At 38.5% G+C, this 23,829-nt stretch overlaps 1 protein-coding gene across 1 annotated transcript in view; it reads left to right on the top strand.

Moving 5' to 3' along the window:
* The window catches only part of PRG4 (proteoglycan 4), a 120,110-nt gene that overhangs the window by 53,428 nt on the left and 42,853 nt on the right, over positions 1–23,829 (top strand). Inside the window, 7 exon segments of the mRNA XM_088453904.1 lie at positions 5,055–5,168; positions 6,960–7,073; positions 9,249–9,377; positions 9,947–10,048; positions 11,259–11,390; positions 12,920–13,516; positions 18,896–19,900. Coding sequence (XP_088310030.1) covers positions 5,055–5,168; positions 6,960–7,073; positions 9,249–9,377; positions 9,947–10,048; positions 11,259–11,390; positions 12,920–13,516; positions 18,896–19,900 — 2,193 coding nt within the window.

The following is a 23,829-nucleotide window of genomic DNA, read 5'->3' on the forward strand; positions in this document are numbered from 1 at the left end:
TATTCAATTCAATTTGAATTGAATCAAGCCCATAGGAGAAAGAGGGGGAGCTGGGAGAGAGAGGAAGAATAGGGGGAAATGGGAGATAGAGGGTAGGAATAAGGGGAGAATGGAGACAGGAGGAACAAGGGCAGGCAGCAGAGTTTAGGAATAGGGGGAGATGAGAGGGGAATAGGGGTAAACAGAAAAAAGAGAGAAGAAATCAGGGGAGATGGAAGAGAGAGTAAGGAGGAGGAATAAGGTGAGATGGGAGAGAGACAGAAGGAAATTAAAGTCGGAGATGGCAGAGAGAGATAAAGCTTGTACAGTAGTTTTGGAGTGTGCAGAGGTTTTACCTAGTGTCACCATATGCAGGCTCCTCTGAATGGCGTGTACTCCTTATGTGGCTCCGCCTCCTGGGCAGCAGACAGTCTGCATAGCGCTCCCCCGCCCCAGATTCCATCCCATTGCTATCGGGCTTGGTTGCAGTACAGCCTCCCGGGCGGCTACTTGCTCAGCAGTCAGATTTCAGAAATGCTCGGCCGCGTCATGACGCGACTGCGTCATGACATCATTACGCAATGATGCGGCCGCGCATTTGTGAAATCTGCTTGCTGAGCAAGGTGCCACCCAGGAGGCTGTACTGCCGGGTAAGCCTGTGCTCAGCCAAAGCGGCCCATTTGGCCATCGGCCCTTCTGGCATTTGCCAGAAGTGCTCGATGGCCAGTCCGGCCCTGTGTACACAGCACTTCATACTCATCTACAAAATGTCACAGCCTTCTTAAAATCATCAGTCCCAAATTACAATGTCAGTCCTTCCCTCTAAGAGAGTCAGTCATTGAAACCTGGAGAAATTTTCAATAAGCTGCAGTGTACAGATATACCTTCTCTACGCTACTAATTAACTGAGAGACATGCCAATAGCCAGTATCTGTTTACTCTGTCATTGTTTTATTTGGATGGTAACTGATATATTTCGTTTATTACAATTACTATGGGTGGCACCGGATGGTAAAGATGGAGAGCTAAACAAAATCCCCAAGGTATTACACCTTCTAAACTGTAGGGGTGGGCAATAAGCGGCCCCCAGGTGTTGTAGAACTACACATCCCAGCATACTATGCTACAGTTTTGCTATTTGGCCCTGCTAAAACTGTTGCAAGACATGTTGGGATTTGTAGTTCAACAACAGCTGGAGGGTCGATTGCCCACTCCTGTAAGGCACTTTGCTGCCTTTGTATATATTTTATCACATATTATTTTAGATCAAATAGTGCATGTAATTGAATTGACTGCCATATCTACACTTAGAACAGGTGTGCCTGCTAACACATCATTACAGATAGATAATTCTAACGTATAAAGGCACCAGAGTTGCATGCAGGTTAGCCGTAATGACATCTGCATTATGCTTATAGAAAGAAATGCAGAAATTGCCTGTATGCAGAGTTGTACGCATATACAGTATGCAGCCATACCGCCCCTACGCTTGCATCTGGTTTCATAGCTGCCATTATCATCAGTGCACACTTGCACCAGCCCTGTCCTTGCTGCAAGAGATGAAGATCAGTCTGGAAGAAGACAGATCTCTGCAGTCCTGTAGTAGGGTGATTTTCAGCCTTGTGCTGGCTCCCCAAACGTGATGCTCCTGGCGGCTCTGCATTGGTGATGCCCCCTGGCGGCTCTGCATTGGTGATGCCCCCTGGCAGCTCTGCATTGGTGATACCCCCTGGCGGCTCTGCATTGGTGATGCCCCCTGGCTTGCAGCACTGCTTGCACATCCCTAGTTACAGACCTGGATCTCTGCATACGTAAAACTCTGCAAAGCGATATATGTGTCTATTCTGCCTATATGAACCTATTGTCATAAAGATTCAAATCAAAGTTGTTCTGATATCAAAGATGATAAACCAACAAAACCAAAAGTACAAAGGACGGTGACAATGACCCTGAAGATACAGAAAATCCCCAAAAAGGTTAGATCCCTACATGTAAACATTTATTTGGGAAAAACAGATTTTATGATGTCATATATAAAGAGTTGGAAATTTTATTTGACTGTATTTTACTGTTTAAACTGTATTATTTAGAAATTGTAATAAGTGCGGTTAGGTAATGTATGGCTGTAAATGAACAAATATATTATAGTCAGACAGCAGTTATCTCAATCCATGAAAGATAATAAAAGTATATACAGTAACAGGCACTTCAGGGGAGCAATGGAAGCCAGTCTATGTAGCCAAGCACACAAATATATTTTACAGAAAGTAAGTTGCTGCTGCCACAGAATCACCAGACAAATTCAGACACCCTCTTTGTGTCCCTAACACCTACCTTATGGCACTACACTATTGGGTATGTCGTCATGCTCTGATACTGTATATGCACGCCTTGTGTGGTTGAATACATACCAAAGCATGCATATATCAGAGCACAACCCCACACCCAAGAGTGGTATATCTTACCGTATTTAAGTATATATTGAAGTTAACCAGATGTATATTATAGGGCAATAGTAACAGACTTTTGGATACTTATAAAGATAGTTAGATAAACAGAGATATATGTCTACTGCCCTCCGTATGCGAGTCGCTGCACTGGCTCACTATCCCCAACTGAATCAAAGTCACACTCACTCACTCACCTACAAAGCCCTTTACTATTCTTATCATCTTCTCCACTCACACTCTCTCCCACCCACTTCTCTCTGACCTTGACTGCCTCCTCCCACTATCATCTTTCTTTAAATGTGCTCTTAAGACTCATCTCCTCCCTCAAGCCTACCACTCCTCTCTCCTTAACTTTCCAGCATCTGCAGTCCACAGCTCCCGCCTCCCTCTTTGTGTCAATCCATTCCCTTTCAAATGTAAGGTCTTGCAAGTAGGCCCTTTCTATTCTCTCAGTAGGGCTGTAACTAGGGGTGTATGACCGGACCCGCCCACAGACCGCAGGGCCCCCACGGCCCTTGCTTATGGCTAGCAGGGTGCCTGGAACAGCACCCTGTAGCCAGGATCACTGCTGAGGCGCTGCCAGAGTGTCCTTTAGATGCTCCAGACAGGCACTCTGCTGTGTGTGTACAGTAGCTGATCTGCAGCGTCCTCAGGATGCTTCATGATAGTGCTGCACTTACTGGTGCTGCCAGCTGCGGTAAAAAGACATCATGATATCAGGCACTAATGGGGCGGGGCCAGCACAGGGGGCATTTAATCCCTGTTATGGCACTGTCTCCAAGCATTGTATTATGTGATTCAGAGTATTTGTAACATTATATGCTTGTCTGTATTAGTCTGTAACCATGTAAATGTTGTATGTTTCACCCCAGTAAAAGACCTATGGAGCTCAGAGGTGCCATAGAAATTAAAATTGAAAATACAAATATATATATAATTTACATATATACAAATATACACATATTCATCATATACCAGTGGTTCCCAAACCTTTTTGAATCACGGCACCCTAGAGTATCAGAACTGTTTTCAGGGCCAAAAGTTTGTTATTAAGATATTCAGAAAATAAAATGATTAAGTAAATTGTGCTTCCCTGTCATCCTTAGGCTCAGTTATGTAGTGGGGACAGGTTTGAGCTTCTGTTTGTCCACATATTTACATTACATTGACCATAAATAATTTGATTTGGTGCTAGACCAGCAACCTGAGGCACCCCTGCAAGTGTCCCATAGCACACAGCTTGGGAACCAGTCATACACACATTCATCTGTTTTTATATATACACACACATCTACAGTATATCTGACAAGCTTTATATTTGTGAACAATCAAAGTAAATAATCTAGGTTAAGTCTTAACAAAGAGGTAAGAGGAACCTACTCACATCTTTATAAACTATACAGAATTATGAGCTTGATTTGATACATTAGGTTAAATGCCACAGATTACATATTTATCCAGTCACACTGCAATGTATATCCACGCTTAGCGAAGCCACAGTATATGATCTAGTCACAGAGCTTTCTGGACAGTAGGTTGAATGATCATAGAAAAGGCAATAAAAATAAGTTTAGTGGGGTAGTAATCAGGTAAAATAGCTAAGGGTACAAAAGATGGTCCTGGGATTCACATAATAAGGTTTTCTAAAGAGGTGATTTATCATAGAATTGAACGTTTGGAGGCTAGGGGCAAAGTTTTCAAGGGGGCAGCACAGACAGTGTAAAGTTTAGCATTACTGCCTCACAGCACTGAGGTTCGATTCCCACTACAGCTCTGTGTGGAGTTTGTATATTCTCCCTGTGCTTGTGTTGGTTTCCTCTGGGTGCTCCAGTTTTCTCCCACATTCCAAAAATATACTGGTAGGTTAATTGGATCCCAACAAAATTAACCCTAGTGTTTAAGTATGTGAGCATGTGGTAGGGAACTTAGATTGTAAGCTCCACTGGGGCAGGGACTGATGTGAATGGACAAATATTCTCTGTAAAGTGCTGCAGAATATGTGTGCACTATATAAATAACTGGTAATAATAATAATAATAATAATAATAATAATAATTAAGGGAGTGAATTTAACAGAGTAGGTGTAACCTGTGGTATATGTTGTAAGTTGTAACCATAAATGGGTGTAAGTCATGAGTGTGGATCTTGGTCTGAGGGATTGAATTCAGGGCTATTTGGAGACAAAGAAAGAGTTATATAACATTCTTATATCTGGTCCTGTAAAGTATGGACAACTATTGCAGAGAATGGGAGCATATAAAAGCATAAGCTTTAAGAGAACAATTTTCAAAGTTACTTTGCTAATGTATGTATCATGCTCAGTAAACTGCGATTAAACATACTAGGGTAAGTCAACGCTGAAATAAAATGGTTTTGTTACAAATAATGTACAAATTTATAATTAACCCTAACCCTCCCCCTAACCCCACTACTGGTCAGGATGCCAGCGCCGGTATTCTGACTGGTGTTGGGATTCCGGCTCCGGCATTGTGAGCTCCTGCATCCCGGCTGTCAGGATCTCAACTGCCTCTCCTTATAATATATCACGCAGTCTTCATTACTGACAAAAGTATTTATTATTATTATTATTATTATTATTATTATTATTATTATTATTAACAACAGAGCCTTCTCAAGATGGTTCCCCAACATCTACTGGAGACAAAGTAAATAAACCCAAAAAAACAAAGACACCAACAGTTAAAGAAGTTACAGAAGAGGATAAAGAAACAAATGAAGGTAGGACTGCAAGAATTATTTAAACTGATTTCAGTGTGTATGCAGATTAAAGCAGGAAAGTACAAATACACATCCCCATTGACTGAGTCTTAAAGGTCAATTAAATTACGCAATAATTACTTGCGGCTGTAAGTGCGGCTAAATGTCTCATGGACTTTTGTCTGCAGCCTAAAAGGGCTGCGCACAAAGATCCATCAGTCCGGGGCAAGATCAGCCTGCGAGGGGTGTGAGTTGCTCTGCTGTTGGCAACTAGCACTCCTGGCGTCTATTTAAATTGACTCCTTAGAGTTTATTAGCCAAGCGGAATTCTCAATACAACATTTTTTGTGCTCTCAGGAGAGTTGAGTTCTATTCGCAACGTGGGCCACAAGGTGCCGGCATTCTGACTATTTCTCTGGCACCTCGTGGACACACAAAATTGCTGATTTTCCCTTGCACCCCAAAGTAGTGTGCAGAGAAATCTGCAATGTTGCTGTACCATAATTCTCGGGAATGAGCGATTGTAAGCTTCAATGGGCAGGGAATGATGTGCCTGACAATTATCTCCCTACACTGTGCTGCTTAATTGGTGCTGTTTTATAAATGAATGATAATAAATGATAAATGTAATGAATACAATGTATAGCATACTCCATTTTCTGTGCTGCAACAGAACTGCATTATAAAGTACATAGGTTAAGGGGTCTATTTACTAAGTTTTGTTAGGAGATAAAGTGAATGGAGATATAGTACCAGCCAATCAGCTCCTAACTGCCATGTCACAGGATGTGTTTGAAAAATGACAGTTAGGAGCTGATTGGCTGGCACTTTACCTCCGTTCATGTTATCTCCTAACAAAGCTTAGTAAATAGACCCCTAACACTCCTCCCTTGCTGTTGCTCACTGCAATACCCTAGACTCATTTTTGTGACAATTTCAATGAAACAAGAAAGTGTAAGGGTGGATGATTGCTAAATAAACACACGTACTTTCTGCTAGATAGACAAAATTTACATATGTAAAAAAACATTTGACTGATGTATAATTATTCCAAGTGCCTAACAGTTTATTGAGAGACAAAAGGCGACACATTAAGGTATCGTGTAGGGTAAAATGCCCCTTTTATCAAACCATTAGGTAATGATAGTTTTTGCCAATCCTTAGTGTCAAACATCTGTGTAGGACAGTGGTTCTCAAACTCGGTCCTCAGGACCCCAAACAGTTTGAGAACCCGTGGTGTAGGAAATTTTCTGAGGAAACTGTATACAGCAGAAATATAAACCTTCCCCCAGAATGCTCTAGCTGGACACATAGAGGCTACAAGATTACACAAAAGAGAAGGGCAGAAGTAACGTAGAATTGTGGGAAGGGAAGTAAGACAAAAGTGCATTAAGTGTCATACAAGAGAAAGAAGGCAAATATCATACAAATATCATACAAACAGTAAATTACTATACAGATGACTGTATGTAACCAAAAATACCTTTTGGAGTATTATACCATGTTACCATCACACATCATCCCTATAATTAGGTGCATCAAATTTTCAGACAGTGGTACCCTACAGAAAATCTGGCATTAGTAGCCTGGCAGTGGTTCCGATGTATGTGTAATGAGTGTAATGAGTTGAGGGAGCTATAGAGGCAAGTGAAAAACAACAGACTGAGATTTACATAGCAGATGGAGCAGGGTCCCCAGTATAACAACATAGTGATGCAAGGCTCCTATTAAACTGGTCCACAAAGATTGTGGTATTTAAATGACTTCTATGTCAGGAAATGTACATGCTTTCAACTTGCTTTTCAATTGCAGATAATGAGGACAACACATCTTCATCTTCTAATGTAAAGAACACAAAAAAGCGGTCGCCTGCAAACACAAACAAGAATCCAAAGAAAAAAATTAAACCAAAGGGAAACACAGATGGTAAATATAATATAGAGATGGAATTATTGTGCCACATACAGCAGAGAATATACATTCAAGATACTGTAGATTGTGTCAGTTTACAATTTTATATGATTTGGGGTATTATATTGTGGCACTCTTGCTGGCTATAGTTAGCCTATTGTGAGATTATTAATGTTCTAAAAGAAGCATTATCATCCAAATGTTTACTACAACTTACATACATGATTGGGTTATTGCTATAATATTCTTTTAATCAGGGATACATATGAATTACACACGTTCTGTGGCTGATTAAATCCAGCTGATTTCACACTTAAAGTCAGCCAGCCACATAACATGGACAATTGAATGAAGGACAGATTTAATTTTACTGAATACAATAGGTGGTCACGTTACCACAATTCTCTGACATGGTTTGGGAGACTTGCATTGGGTGATTGGGCGCCACAGCTACTCAAGTGAATGGAGAAATAAATTACACTTTTTGAGATGATTTATGACTCCACAATGGAGAGAAACATAATCTTGTCATTTAATTTTGTAACTGAGTACAGGATACTACTATAAATTTATACTACAGAACACAAACAGTTTCAATATGAAAAGAAAAAGTCAGACATTTTCAAGATAGCAATAATATCCACACCCTCAAATGCCACTTCCTTTTCTTGTCAATGTCCTGCTTCCCATACTGTATTTCATAAAAAGGCATAAAACCAATATGTTAAAATAAAATGTTGGCATGGTAATTTGAGGGCCCTTTTACTGAGTTTCAAGGCATTGATTCTACATAGTAAAGGCCAGTTATCACTAGGGGTGCTGATAGAGATTACCCGGGCTTGGCTGGGACTAGAGCCAACAAGGGATGTAGAACAATATCCCCCATCAGTGCTTCAAGGCAGTGCACACAGGGGTCTATTTACTAAGCAATGTTAGGAGACAGAGTGAAAAGTGATAAGAAAGTGATAAGGTGCCAGCCAATCAGCTCCCAACTGTCATCTCACAGGTTCTGTTTCAAAAATGACAGTTGGGAGCTGATTGGCTGGCACCTTATCACTTTCTTATCACTTTTCACTCTGTCTCCTAACACTGCTTAGTAAATAGACCCCACAATCTTCACAAGGCCTTGTCTTCCAATCGGGGCGTGGCCACTCCCCCATGCTTGGTCTCACCTCATCTATAGCACCAGGGCCTGCTAGATGTCTTGATGGTCTTAAATATATCACCACCAGTACAAGTTTACAGAACCATGGTGATTTATATTTATTTATTATATTACATCCATAACACAGTATTAAAGAAGTTTTGCACCTTGAAACAATTTCCATGTTTTTGGTATGTATATTCCCTTTCTTTTATACGCTGCTTTATCCACTATATTCTGGTTAAGTCTCATCTTAACATTGCTGCTTTATAATATACTAAGCAGGAGCAGATTTCTGTTGTATACAACAGCAATTTAAAAATAATAATTGATAATATAAAGGCATTTGTGAAGAAGCTGGAAAGATAGGGTGATGTATTAAGTAACAGTGCGCAGGGGTCAGGGCACAGGGCCTGATTCAGAGCCGGACACTCTGACAGAGCGCTTGCTCTGAATCATGGACGGCCTTCTGTTTTTTTAGAGCGGCCTCCCGGCTGCTCGCATAGCTGTGGGCGAGCGGCCAGGAAGATGGCCACGATGGTCAAGACCATCGCGACCATCGGGTTTGCAACGAGACCCTTGTGGTAGGGTCTCGTTGCCGCAAGCCCTAGAGTGCTTTCGGCTCTAACAGAGCCGAAAGCACTCCCACCGACATCACTTGTGATGTCAATGGGGCCGGCCCTAGACGGAAGGTGTTCCCATGGGAACGCCTCCATTTGGGCAGCCACTCCCCCAGCCCGCCCACCAAAGGGGGCGTGCTGTCACTCAACATCGACAGCACGCCCCCTTTGGTACGAGAACCGGAGCGACGGTTTGCCTGTCGCTATCCGGGTCTCGCGCATGCGCACGACGGAGCCGGCTCCGTCGTGCGCATGCGCACTGGGCCACCATCGACCCGCTTGCGAGCGCATAGCGCTCACGAGCGGGTCTGAATCAGGCCCACAGTTCATACAACTTGTGGATAACTGGATGTCCAATAAGCAATGGGAAGGATTTATTAAAGTATATCTTACAGTGCTAATATAAATCTGTATTTTTTTCCCAAGAAGACTCTTTCCGAAACCCATCACCAGACAAACGAAAAAAGAAGCTCATTACCATAGTACCAAATAAGAAAAAGAAAAGGGTTATATACATAGATGATGAAGATGATGAAGATTATGAAGATAGCGATGGTAGGTAATACAGTCATGAAAAGGAGAATGCAAATCTTTGTGTGATATTAGCAGTTAGACACTTACAGTAGGTGATCAGTTGCCAATATATTTTCAAGATATAGATATCATAAAAGCCTAATATACTGTAGTAACATATGACTTAATCATCACAAACAATTTAAAGAAATTGAAGAACTTTGCTTTCATCTGGTGCATATTGTTAATTAATATCTTAGATTTTGGCTCAACAAAAAATGTGGTTCTTTTAGTGTAATCAAAAACAATTGTCTTTTTTTCAACCACAATAAATATTGACCATTGTCACCTCTAAGTTTAATTTGCACCATTATTTGTTTTTAAATGCTTTCTTTACTTTTTTTTTTTTTTTTATATATATAACTCACATTTAATTATTTTCCTACTGGTATTTCTCGTCCTATGTATTTGGCCTTATTACAAAAAAATGTCAGAGATGAACAAGTCCTACTGCTATAAAATTACAGCATACTATACAGTGGATTGGGCATACTAGAAACTGCATTTCTCATATGATAAAGTGATTTAGTAAGAAATCTCCTTTTGTCCAGATCCATCAAAACCAGACAAAGGGAAAAAAATGAAAAAGAAACCTTCAATCAAAAAAATCATTAAAAAAAAGAAGAAGAATAACTCGGAGGAAGAAAGACAAGGTACTTTATGGCTGGCATTCATAGTTACTTAAGAAATTTTTTACTTTATCTTTTATACATTAACATTATAGTCAGGGTTTTTATTATTATTTATTTTATTTAGAAATTGCTATGGCAAATCTAGTTTTCAAATACAAAGCATGTAGTAAAGTATGTCATATTTGGTAAGATAGTGTTTTTCTGTCCTTTACTAGAAAACATTGTTAAGATGATGTCTAGGGAGTAATTTTAGTCCATGTCGATGGATGTACTCAGTACTACATTATGTTCATTCCTGCTGTATGGAATCATATTACAGATATTTTCCTTAAAATTACATTAGTAATGAAATTAGTAATAAAAGCCATGTTTAATTTAGTTTATAAACTAAAGGTCATCATGATAATTTATAAACTAAAGAACATTGGCTTCAATGGTCACATGTAGTCCAATACCATACATAAAACCCCAGATTTGAGGACACTATGTACTAATGATTAGCGAAACATTTTACAACAGAACTATCATATACAAATGCCTTCACTAATATCTAATTAACATAATATCCAAAGGCTAAAGACCATTAGAGTCCTTTTTCATGCTCATTAATCACATGTAGCCCAAATTCTGAGTTCATAAATATATACGAGTACCATTTGAGAGTATTAATGCACAGATTTAAAGTAATATTCCCTTTTTTTTTGTTCTGGAAGGACAAGTTACGCAATCTTACTTTTATAAAGACATGGGGCAAAAATCCCCATTTTACATTAGATCAGATGAACTGTTTACCCGTAATAAATTATATGTATAATTTTCAATATACAGTATACATGTTTAGGCACATTAGTCCATCTATTTGACAGGAATCTCTGTAGTCCATCTGTTTGACAGTATTAGCACTTGCCACTTACAAACATTAATTATAGATTTTGCTATGGTTCTAGTGAATAATAGTAGTGTGTTACAGTATATCATAACCATGTTGTCTTAGACAGTGTACAAAATATAGCTAGATATGTATCTTAGCATCAAAGGTACAGTAAAGCATTTGTAGTTGTGAAACTTAAAAAACAAGATACGTTATAGATTTGTGTTCCAGCTAGTAGCTTTTTACTTCTATAACTATTCCTTACTATATTAATTATGTATGGATTGATAATGATCAATTACATTTAAAATAAGAAAACATCAGAGCTCCTAACCCATTTATTTTGAATGCTTTAATTAGAAACCGTGGAGAGCGAGTTTTCAAGTTCTTCTCAGTCATCATCATCACATAGTAGAAGCAAAACAAGTAAGAGGAGGATGACAGGGAAAAATAAGAAAAACCCTAAAGATAAAAATAAAAAGAAGATTCCTGGTAAGAAATAATACTTAAATTCTTTATATATACTGTATATTTTTTATTTTGTGATTTGATTGAAAATATTGTTTGGTCAAAAAAATTACAGCATTCCAAATTTTGGAAATCTGTTTAACATGAAAGCTTGGAATTCAATACATGCATGGACACAATGTGACATATCCCAGTAATAGATAACAGCGCTTTAGTATATTGTAACAGACAGATGCTCTCTACACAAAAGTAAAATTGAAAGTGCATTTAATCAACTAAACAGAATTCAGACATGAATAGGATAAAAATACATATAAACATCCATACAATTCTCACATGAAATAAAGCATGATAAGGCATAAGTGACAGGATCCTACTGTGGATCGCAAACATGAAAAAAACTCCTTAGGATAGTGCATTTATTGCAGAGTCTTTTAGCATAACACTATTCAATGAGTGTATAGGAGAGAGGTAGCAAGAATGTTCAGTCCTGAGACTACAGTTGTTACCATGCAGGGTTAATCTGGGGTTAATTCAGAGATGGCTTGCCGCTTTGCAGAGATAGTCCCCTCCGTTTCATGGATAGATGCTGGTTTTGTTATTTGGTATCCAATATATGGACTGTATAAGTATTTTGCTGATAAATATCACCTGTCTCATAGATATGACTGGTCAATCCAACTCCACAGATTAACCCTTGCTCTTTCTCTCCTATAAACCCATTGACTTCTGTAATGTTAAAAGACTCTGCAATTAATGCACTATCCAAAGGAATTTTTCACATTTGCGATCCACAGTGGGATCCTGTCACTTATGCCTTATCATGCTTTATTTCATGTGAGAATTGTATGGATGTTTATATGTATTTTTATCCTATTCATGTCTGAATTCTGTTTAGTTGATTAAATGCACTTTCAATTTTACTTTTGTGTAGAGAGCATCTGTCTGTTACAATATACTAAAGCACTGTTATCTATTATTATTATTATTATTATTATTATCCTTTATTTATATGGCGCCACAAGTGTTCCGCAGTGCCTTACATAGTACATAGAACTAATAAGTGAACAAGAAACAAGTAACTTACAGTACATTACAGTGCAGGACAAGGACACGATTTATATACATTGCTGCAATAGCGATTAAACACTCACAATAAGCAGCAGGGAGTTGGCAGTCACGTGTTAGGAGCCCTTATGGGGAGTAAAGAGTTGAAGAAATGTAAAGAGATGCACATGAGGGAAGAGGTCCTTGCTCATGAGAGCTTACATTCTAAAGCTATACTTAGCTATACATTTTCACTGGAGAGTAACTATCTCCTTTTAGAAAATACTTCCCATTAAAAGGTCCGGGGCAGTTATCTAGTATACCCCTTACACCTTTTTTACAATCTGACATATGTACAATATTATAACTAACAAATTTACTATTGTAGTTGATTTGTATTATAACGATGGGCAGTGTGACAAAACTGTTAGTATTTTTCCATAATACAGTAAGTCATGAACATTGCAAAGTAAAAAAAAAAAATTTGTTTTTCATTTTCTATTAAGGAGAACCAGAAGAGCCTTTAAAGCCACCAAAGCGTAAAAAAGATAAGAATTTTCCTCCAACATCTGAACCCACCTTTATTTATGAAAGTTCGGGAGATGACGGCAGTGGTATGCCAACCACAATGGCAGCAACAACTCTAACTACCCAATTTACAACTACAGAATTACAAACTACAGTGAGAACAAGCCAAACAGACGCTACAGTAAATTCATCAGTAAAACCACAAACAGGTAGTACTAATGCAACCTCATACAAGACAACACCAAGTACACCTAATCTTCTGACAACAGAAAAACAACCTGAGAAAACTTCAACTACAAAAAACCCAAACACTCAGACTTTAACCTCACACAAGATAACACCAAGTACACCCAATCTTGTGTCTACAGAAGAACAACCTGTAAAGACTTCCACTACAATGAGCCCCCACACTCAGAGCTTAACCTCTCACAAGACAACACCAAGTACACCCAATATATTGTCTACAGAACAACCTGTAAAGAATTTCACTACAATGAGCCCCCACACTCAGAGTACAACACCAAAGGAAGGAACCACAGGACAGAGCATGATGACAAACACTCCTGTTCAACAAAGTAAGAATAATAAGTACACAACTAATTTTAATGATTTGGTAACATCTGTTATTGTAACTGAAAACATCTATGAAGCAGGCACAGAACAATCACAACATGATGGATCCACTGTAGAACAGCTGCAGGTGGATACCAAAGACAAACACTATCCTATGAATCATTCAACTTACACTGAGATGTCTAGGACAGACAGTGCAACAAATAATGAAGAAAGGACTGAGAGTGATATAGGAAGTACACTCAGTTCAGGAATAAATAGCCAAGTGGCAACAGTCACAATCAGCCCCTCACATTATGAGACAACTGAAGACGTTAATAAGGAAACGTCAAAGTCACCCCATCCCATAAATGAAAATTATATTGAAGGATCACCAGGAAGAGCAGATCCAACATTGTTTCTAGATTTAGAGCAAAGCAATAAGCTACTAAGTGAGCTGGTGCTCAGGACAACAGGAAACTTAGATCTTACAGCAACAACCACGATTCTTGCAAATACAGACAATGTAGGTTCTCAGAAAAGGACTACAGAAGACATAATGAAAACAATGGAAGCCATTACAACATATGAGCAACCAAATGCACCAAGCATGAATAACCTATTGATCAATACTGAAGCCACAACATTACCGGAAGAAAATTTAGAAACCAATAATTCGTTTAAGACAATGCAGTATAAAGAAGGAACACTACTGGCTACTGTACGACCCAGTGCTGATATTTTATTTCATATGGCTTCGGAGCCAACAGTTATAGAAGAAGAGAATAGAGAAGAAATATATCCCTTAACTGAGAGTCCAACTGTAGAGAAAAGATTAACTAAAGCTGCAAATAATCTAACATTTGTTACAACAATAGCAGAACACTTATTGGGTTCTGACTCAATAGCAGTAGATCCTACAAAGCAAATGCTGGTCTCAACTGTAGGAGAAAGTGTTAATACATCTCATACTATACTATCTACAAACTTGAATAGTGAGTCTTTACCTATTCATTATGGAGTTACTACTGATATCAGTGCCAATATCTCCATGTGGACACGACTCATCCCTAGCATGATTTCTACTGAAATAAATGAAAATAATGGTTTAAGCACAATGGCTACAACAGAACAAAGTCAAGATCTATTAAGCCTAAAAACCGAAACTCCACATATAGAGGACAAAGCAACAACACCAGATACACTGGATACTTCACAGACATTTCCAACTCATTCACCTACTTTTGTTGAATCTCTGAATGTTAATGAAAAAACAACTCAATTACTAGGAGTAACATCACCCGAAACCACAAAAGAGCAGTCGTCAACTACAAATGCATATATAAATAGAAATAATACAATGCCATTAACAGATATTAACAGTTTTACAGCCTTCACTGAATCTAGAAATCCTAAGGAGGCCACTGCTGACACAAATACAACTAGTATTTTAACTGCAGTAACCACAGTACAAACTAGAGCAACAAATGACGCAATACATATAACACTGACAGAAAGAGACCATTCAGCACTTGTGACAATAAAGGAACAGCACATAACATCTGACACATTATTTATTCAAACCAGTGAAAAACAAAATACAGATCAGCCGATAGGGGCTAACAGTGTTAATGGGTTTGACTCTGTACCTATAACATATACACTTACAGCAAATACAGCTCCCACCCAGTTTACAACAATTCCTGATATGGTTACAACTAACAATGAAAGACAATCCAGCTCAGAAAGTGAGACATCCAGTTTGAGTGGGACTGTAAACATACTTGGAACATTACATATCACAGCACATACTATATTGCTACCAAACACTGACCATATAGTTACATCTTCTTCTACTAACACTAATGCAATCCAGTCAGTCATTGTAGGAGAACTGTCCTCAACAGTACCCAATGAAGTTACAGACAACAAAGACCATAACCTGGTGACACATATTAGTAAAATAAGTACGGAAGCACAGAAAGAGGTTAATACTTTTACGGAAGATAGAGAAACAAATATAAGTCATTTAGATTCTATTGTAACAGAAGAAACATTAACAGAACACTTGTTTAGTTTCACAACTGGGATCACATCCCCAGGAGCTGAAAAAAGTACAAATCAATTACAAACTTCATCTTTGATTGGTTCACAGGAACCTACAATAATATCAACAAGTAGTACATTGCCATCCAGCAGTAACAATACGCCTTTCTCTTCTGACTATAAAACAAGCTCAAGTTTGGTAACAGAAAAGGCAAATAATACATCACAAATACTGGAAGATGATACAACATCCATTATAGCAAAGACAGAAATTTTGCCTACACAGAATGCAGTAAGTCTGACTAATAGTAATACAGAAGTAAGAAAAACTACAGAGTCACCAGAAGGCCAAACCACACAAACCACAATTAGAGAATATGTGTCTAGTTCTAAAACACTACATAATATAACACCTGAGCAAATAACAGAAAGGGAAAGTACAGAAGAAACTCAAACCACTTCTAATATGAAAACCTTAACGGCCTTAACAGAAGGTCAGTTACCAACAGTTGCACCAAGTGATACCACTAAACAAGATAAAAGCTCCACAGTGTATGTTTACCATTATACTGATATTACACTTAATGATCAGTCTAGTGCATACACCTTTGTGTCAGGAGGAAAGACAAATACAGATAATAATTCAAGCACCACTGGAGAGAACCTAGAAGAATTGATTTCAGTGAATGAAATATTAAGTACGCAGAAATCAGAGATTAGTCCTGACTATACTCATTCACCTGAAGCCCACATAACATCTAACATAACACAGACAAATCCATTTACTGGTTCCAATACAGTACAGAGCATAGATGACTTACAAACAACATTCAGCACCAAGGTAAAGGAAGTAGAATTAGCAACAGTCACCAAAGATGAAGGCATGGGGACACATGTCACAGCACTAGTCACTGTGAGCAGCAATCCTATACCTTCCACTGAACACACTATTCATACTAGTAAACGTACAACAGAAACAAAGAGTATCTCCAATGTGACAGTTACTGCTGATGTGAGCCCACGATTTGCTGTTTCGGTAAGTGAAACTTTCAATGAGGAGCAGACTCAGGGAACAGAAGAAACTTCTCACGCACCTAAAGATCAAACACTATCTGTCACATTGAAGACTGAAAATGTGTCTGGCTCCATAGTGCCACATGCTACACCTTCACATATTATAGAACAACAGCATCCAGGCCATTTACACTCAACTTCATTACCCTATATTACCAGTGATCAACAGTTATCATCTGTAACTGCTAAGTCCCCAAATTCATCTATTAGTGATACTAATTCAGGTGCTACCACAACACTTACAGCAGAAAGTAGCAGTGTCATAGATACAGTAGTTACAGAATCTATAGATTCAAAGCAATTTGTTTCAGCTATTACAGCAAACATTGAACAAACCATCAGTATACAGACTGTAAGAGACTCAACAACTGTATCATTGGTGGGAATGACAGATGATAAATTTACCATTACAGCAACAGACACAGAAAAACCATTAGAGGTTACAACAAGCCAAAGGGCAGATCTGTTACCTACAGATTTATTGCCTACAGTGGAAGATGAGGATCTAATGAGTACTGAAGTTCTACATAGAAATAATACACTTACTACTAAAAGTCCAGGTATTGGAGCAACATCAAGTACAACTTCAGCAGCACAACATGCAGATCAGTCCATTGGAACCTCTAGTAATAATATATATTCTGCAACTACTACAACTGAAAATACAGGCGTAGAGGAGATCACAAATGTAACAGTTACAGATAAAGCAATTGTAAATGATATAATATATCAGACAGCAGGTCTCACAACAACAGAAAACACACATAAAACTATTACCCAACCTACAGTAATTACAGATAGCAATATAGAATACACAGCAGAAATACAGGACATAACTGTATTGCCTAGCACAGTGCCCACTGAGAAAGAGTTAGCAACTAGTGCTGGGGGTACAGAATATAAAACAGCCCCCCTCACCACAGGTATACTCACAAACAGTATGTCTAGTCTCTCTTCAATTCCTCCCAAAACACCAGAGACAGATGATGAATTTTCAACAGTCACAGTGACTGAGGCAGATTCGCATGGAACAGACTTTACAACACAATGGCTAGAAACTACACATCAGCTAAGTAGAGAACAATTCAACAGGACAGTCTTTCCCACAGATGTAAGAGGAGAACAGTTGAAAACAATTGCTATTACTAGTACAATATCTACAGTAGCAGCAAGTACTGTTAGTCCCATGTATTCCTTTGTATCTAATGGAGAACTCAGTCTGATCAATGATGAAACTGATAAGGTAGCAGTAAGTGGAGGACAGATGTCAACAATTAATGATGTGCCTTCAGCTTCCAGTACAGTTTACAACAGTGTTAATGAAAAAACTGTCACCAGTATAGAGAAAGCGAGCCCAGTTTCAAGAATATCCATATCAGAAATAAGCAGGGAACAACTAACCGGGACATCAAGTATGTTAATGTCTTTAACAACAAGACAAAATATTACAGTACAGCCAACATTTGTTCCAAGTGATGCCATCAGAGAACGAGAAACTAGCACGATAGTTGCAAAAAAAGTAATTGTAACTTCTGCAAATGCTAATGGTTCAGTCACTACAGTATTGGATACAGAGTCCAGTACTGATCAGTCATCTACTGTGACAAATGCAGAAGGAAGTTCCACAATAAAGACTGATGAAACCAAACCATTGACTACACAGTCCACCAGTCAGGGAGTCAGATTTACCACACTTGATATGAGGCCCGGTTCTACAGAAGTAAACATGCAAAAATCCACAGTAGTCCCTACGAGGAATGGTACACCAAGTTCCACAGCTTTCAAATTGTTAGATAAACAGCTTCCAACTGGCAAAAATGCACATTTCTCTAGTGCTATCACTTTATCTATTCCACATACCACTAGTGCTCAATATTTACATACAGGCAAATTAAATACTGAGAATGCACAAGTTACAAGTATATCTAGTGAAGGAGCTTTCATTACTACAAAAGGCAACGTACTGAGTATTCTTCTTGGTACAGAAACAAGCGGTAAGTCTACAACTGTAAGTAAGAATGCAAGTGGGCCCATCTCATCCACAACTCTACATAGAACTGTAAGTCCAAAGTATATACCCACTACTCATACCACAATCAGAATACATGAAATTGGCTCTAGTACACAAAGTTTAGGTAACATGAATAATGCTGAACAAAAGGTCACTACGAGTGTATCCACAATGTCATTAATCAAGAGCAGTCTCACAGATACTAAACACATGAGGGATATGGTAACAAACACGACATATAATTTACATTCACCTTCTTTTAATTTTACAGTGAGCACACTGAAAACTTCTAAGGACCAAAGTACTACAGGTTCTAGTGATATTATCCCTACAACCATCTCTGAAACACTGCAGGAAACAACAAAAATGTCAGTAAATAGCATGCCAGTGGATCCAACAAAACAAACACCGCCTGAGGATAATAATGCTAAATTTACCACCTCTAAACAAACAAGTAGTGCAGAGTACAGCACAACTGCCAAATCTGGGCATTCAACAACCAGTGCCAACAATATGGTCTTTTCTACCACTACTACACCTGGGAAAACGTTGGCTCCATTTCAAAACAAAACACTGGAACCAACCAAGGAGGTAATAACTGAGAGAGACGTCACAGTGGCCACAGAAACCACAATGAGGCAATCTGTTCATACTGTTTCTACTGAAAACCCTGAAGAGAATCTAGAGCTTTCTTCACCAGCCCAGAGTACAGTACGTCAAGAGCAAAGGCCAACTCCAACCAAGAGCACAATTTATGATATAACAACAAAACATGTCTTTAATGTAAACACAAAGACACCGGCATCATCGATGCAGTCCACTAAACCAGCAAGTCCTACTGGTGTTCCAACAGTCAGGAAAATTATTGCTGAAGAGATGGGAAATAATATTAATACCACAACGCTAGAAAACCCATTTCATGTTTGTGATTTGCTTAAGGATGAAGGAACAAAGTTGAGAATATCAGACAGTGACCTGCAGAGTATCACCGAAATATGTATGGAAATGCAGCAGCAGCAGCATCCGACTGTAAGTACACCAGCTCCAGAAACAAGGAAACCTAATGTAAATGAAGAAAATAATCCCCCCAGATACATGTACGTGACACCTGGTAACTTCTACCAACAACTAGCAATAAGAATCATTCAGATTGTGGAAGAGATATACAGGAGAATGAGTATTCCTACAGTGAGAAATATAACAGGCGAATCTGACCAGGACACGTATAAGCCAACAGCTTGGTTATTGTTGCTTAATAAAATCAAAAGCTCATATGGTAAGTTAATTATTTTAAATATAAACGACTGCATTTATATTCCATATTTTGCATTTCATAATTGCACATTATTCACAGCATCTAAATCATCTCTTAACACGTTATACACCACTAATAATGTTACTAAATGTAAGGGTTTATATGGCTTCTTTATTTAGCAAGTGTGTCACAATGAATTGACACCAGGGGCTGATTTAAGTAGGTTAAAAAGTTGCAAATAATCAGAATCAGAACCAAGAAACATCCTTTATTTGTATAACAGAGTGTATTTCTACAAATGCTCAGCACCCATAGGGTTGTGTTCTGGGTTGGACACAGGCGCATATTATACATATGGCCTCCTATGTGAATGGTTCTACATATTTGAATGCAACTATTATCAGCGACACTCACATAAGATGCATCTCCGTGTGTCCCCCTGTTACCTCATAGTCTCCGCCCAGGAACATCCCATACATTTCTGCTACCATTCATCTAAATTTGTACTGTGACTCTGTACGAACACAATAGGGGTGCATGCTTAGACGATAAACATTGCTCCACTGTGTCTGAAGCAGAATAGGTCCATAGTGTCAGTGCACAAATACTCTATATTAGGTGTATAGAAATGGCCATGCTTACTCAGATAAGGGTAGTGTCAGTGCACAAATACTCTATATTAGGTGTATAGAAATGGCCATGCTTACTCAGATAAGGGTAGTGTCAGTGCACAAATACTCTATATTAGGTGTATAGAAATAGCCATGCCTACTCAGATAAGGGTAGTGTCAGTGCACAAATACTGTATATTAGGTGTATAGAAATAGCCATGCTTACTCAGATAAGGGTAGTGTCAGTGCACAAATTATCTATATTAGGTGTATAGAAATGGCCATGCCTACTCAGATAAGGGCAGTGTCAGTGCACAAATTATCTATATTAGGTGTATAGAAATAGCCATGCCTACTCAGATAAGGGCAGTGTCAGTGCACAAATACTGTATATTAGGTGTATAGAAATGTCCATGCTTACTCAGATAAGGGCAGTGTCAGTGCACAAATACTGTATATTAGGTGTATAGAAATGGCCATGCTTACTCAGATAAGGGTAGTGTCAGTGCACAAATACTGTATATTAGGTGTATAGAAATGTCCATGCTTACTCAGATAAGGGCAGTGTCAGTGCACAAATACTGTATATTAGATGTATAGAAATAGCCATGCTTACTCAGATAAGGGTAGTGTCAGTGCACAAATTATCTATATTAGGTGTATAGAAATGGCCATGCTTACTCAGATAAGGGGAGTGTCAGTGCACAAATACTGTATATCAGGTGTATAGAAATGGCCATGCTTACTCAGATAAGGGTAGTGTCAGTGCACAAATACTGTATATCAGGTGTATAGAAATGGCCATGCTTACTCAGATAAGGGTAGTGTCAAGGCACAAATACTGTATGTTTGGTGTATAGAAATGTCCATGCTTACTCAGATAAGGGTAGTGTCAGTACACAAATACTCTATATTAGGTGTTTAGAAACGGCCATGCTTACTCAGATAAGGGAAGTGTCAGTGCACAAATACTGTATATTAGGTGTATAGAAATGTCCATGCTTACTCAGATAAGGGTACAGTCAGTGCACAAATACTCTATATTAGGTGTATAGAAATGGCCATGCTTACTCAGATAAGGGCAGTGTCAGTGCACAAATACTGTATATTAGGTGTATAGAAATGGCCATGCTTACTCAGATAAGGGTAGTGTCCGTGCACAAATACTCTATATTAGGTGTATAGAAATGGCCATGCTTACTCAGATAAGGGTAGTGTCCGTGCACAAATACAGTATATTAGTTGTATAGAAATGGCCATGCTTACTCAAATAAGGGCAGTGTCAGTGCACAAATACTGTATATTAGGTGTATAGAAAGGGCAGTGTCAGTGCACAAATACTGTATATTAGGTGTATAGAAATGGCCATGCTTACTCAGATAACGGTAGTGTCAGTGCACAAATACAGTGTATTAGGTGTATAGAAATAGCCATGCTTACTCAGATAACGGTAGTGTCAGTGCACAAATACTGTATATTAGGTGTATAGAAATAGCCATGGTTACTCAGATAAGGGTAGTGTCAGTGCACAAATACTCTATATTAGGTGTATAGAAATGTCCATGCTTACTCAGATAAGGGTACTGTCAGTGCACAAATACTCTATATTAGGTGTTTAGAAATGGCCATGCTTACTCAGATAAGGGAAGTGTCAGTGCACAAATACTGTATATTAGGTGTATAGAAATGGCCATGCTTACTCAGATAAGGGTAGTGTCAGTGCACAAATACTCTATATTAGGTGTATAGAAATAGCCATGCTTACTCAGATAAGGGTAGTGTCAGTGCACAAATACTCTATATTACTTGTATAGAAATAGCGATGCTTACTCAGATAAGGGTAGTGTCAGTGCACAAATACTCTATATTAGGTGTATAGAAATGGCCATGCTTACTCAGATAAGGGTAGTGTCCGTGCACAAATACTCTATATTAGGTGTATAGAAATGGCCATGCTTCCTCAGATAAGGGTAGTGTCCGTGCACAAATACTGTATATTAGGTGTATAGAAATGGCCATGCTTACTCAGATAAGGGTAGTGTCCGTGCACAAATACTCTATATTAGGTGTATAGAAATGGCCATGCTTACTCAGATAAGGGCAGTGTCAGTGCACAAATACTCTATATTAGTTGTATAGAAATAGCCATGCTTACTCAGATAAGGGCAGTGTCAGTGCATAAATACTGTATATTAGGTGTATAGAAATGGCCATGCTTACTCAGATAAGGGCAGTGTCAGTGCACAAATACTCTATATTAGGTGAATAGAAATGGCCATGCTTACTCAGATAAGGGCAGTGTCAGTGCACAAATTATCTATATTAGGTGTATAGAAATGGCCATGCTTACTCAGATAAGGGTAGTGTCAGTGCACAAATACTGTATATTAGGTGTATAGAAATGGCCATGCTTACTCAGATAAGGGTAGTGTCAGTGCACAAATACTGTATATTAGATGTATAGAAATAGCCATGCTTACTCAGATAAGGGTAGTGTCAGTGCACAAATTATCTATATTAGGTGTATAGAAATGGCCATGCTTACTCAGATAAGGGTAGTGTCAGTGCACAAATACTGTATATTAGGTGTATAGAAATGGCCATGCTTACTCAGATAAGGGTAGTGTCAGTGCACAAATACTGTATATTAGATGTATAGAAATAGCCATGCTTACTCAGATAAGGGTAGTGTCAGTGCACAAATTATCTATATTAGGTGTATAGAAATGGCCATGCTTACTCAGATAAGGGTAGTGTCAGTGCACAAATACTGTATATTAGGTGTATAGAAATGGCCATGCTTACTCAGATAAGGGTAGTGTCAGTGCACAAATACTCTATATTAGGTGTATAGAAATGTCCAAGCTTACTCAGATAAGGGTAGTGTCCGTGCACAAATACTGTATATTAGTTGTATAGAAATAGCCATGCTTACTCAGATAAGGGTAGTGTCAGTGCACAAATACTGTATATTAGGTGTATAGAAATGGCCATGCTTACTCAGATAAGGGCAGTGTCAGTGCACAAATACTCTATATTAGGTGAATAGAAATGGCCATGCTTACTCAGATAAGGGCAGTGTCAGTGCACAAATACTCTATATTAGTTGTATAGAAATAGCCATGCTTACTCAGATAAGGGTAGTGTCAGTGCACAAATCCTCTATATTAGGTGTATAGAAATGGCCATGCTTACTCAGATAAGGGTAGTGTCAGTGCACAAATACTGTATATTAGGTGTATAGAAATGGCCATGCTTACTCAGATAAGGGTAGTGTCAGTGCACAAATACTGTATATTAGATGTATAGAAATAGCCATGCTTACTCAGATAAGGGTAG

Source organism: Taudactylus pleione, unplaced genomic scaffold (genome assembly GCF_031769625.1).
Source record: "Taudactylus pleione unplaced genomic scaffold, aTauple2 ptg000602l, whole genome shotgun sequence".
Taxonomy (NCBI): domain Eukaryota; kingdom Metazoa; phylum Chordata; class Amphibia; order Anura; family Myobatrachidae; genus Taudactylus; species Taudactylus pleione.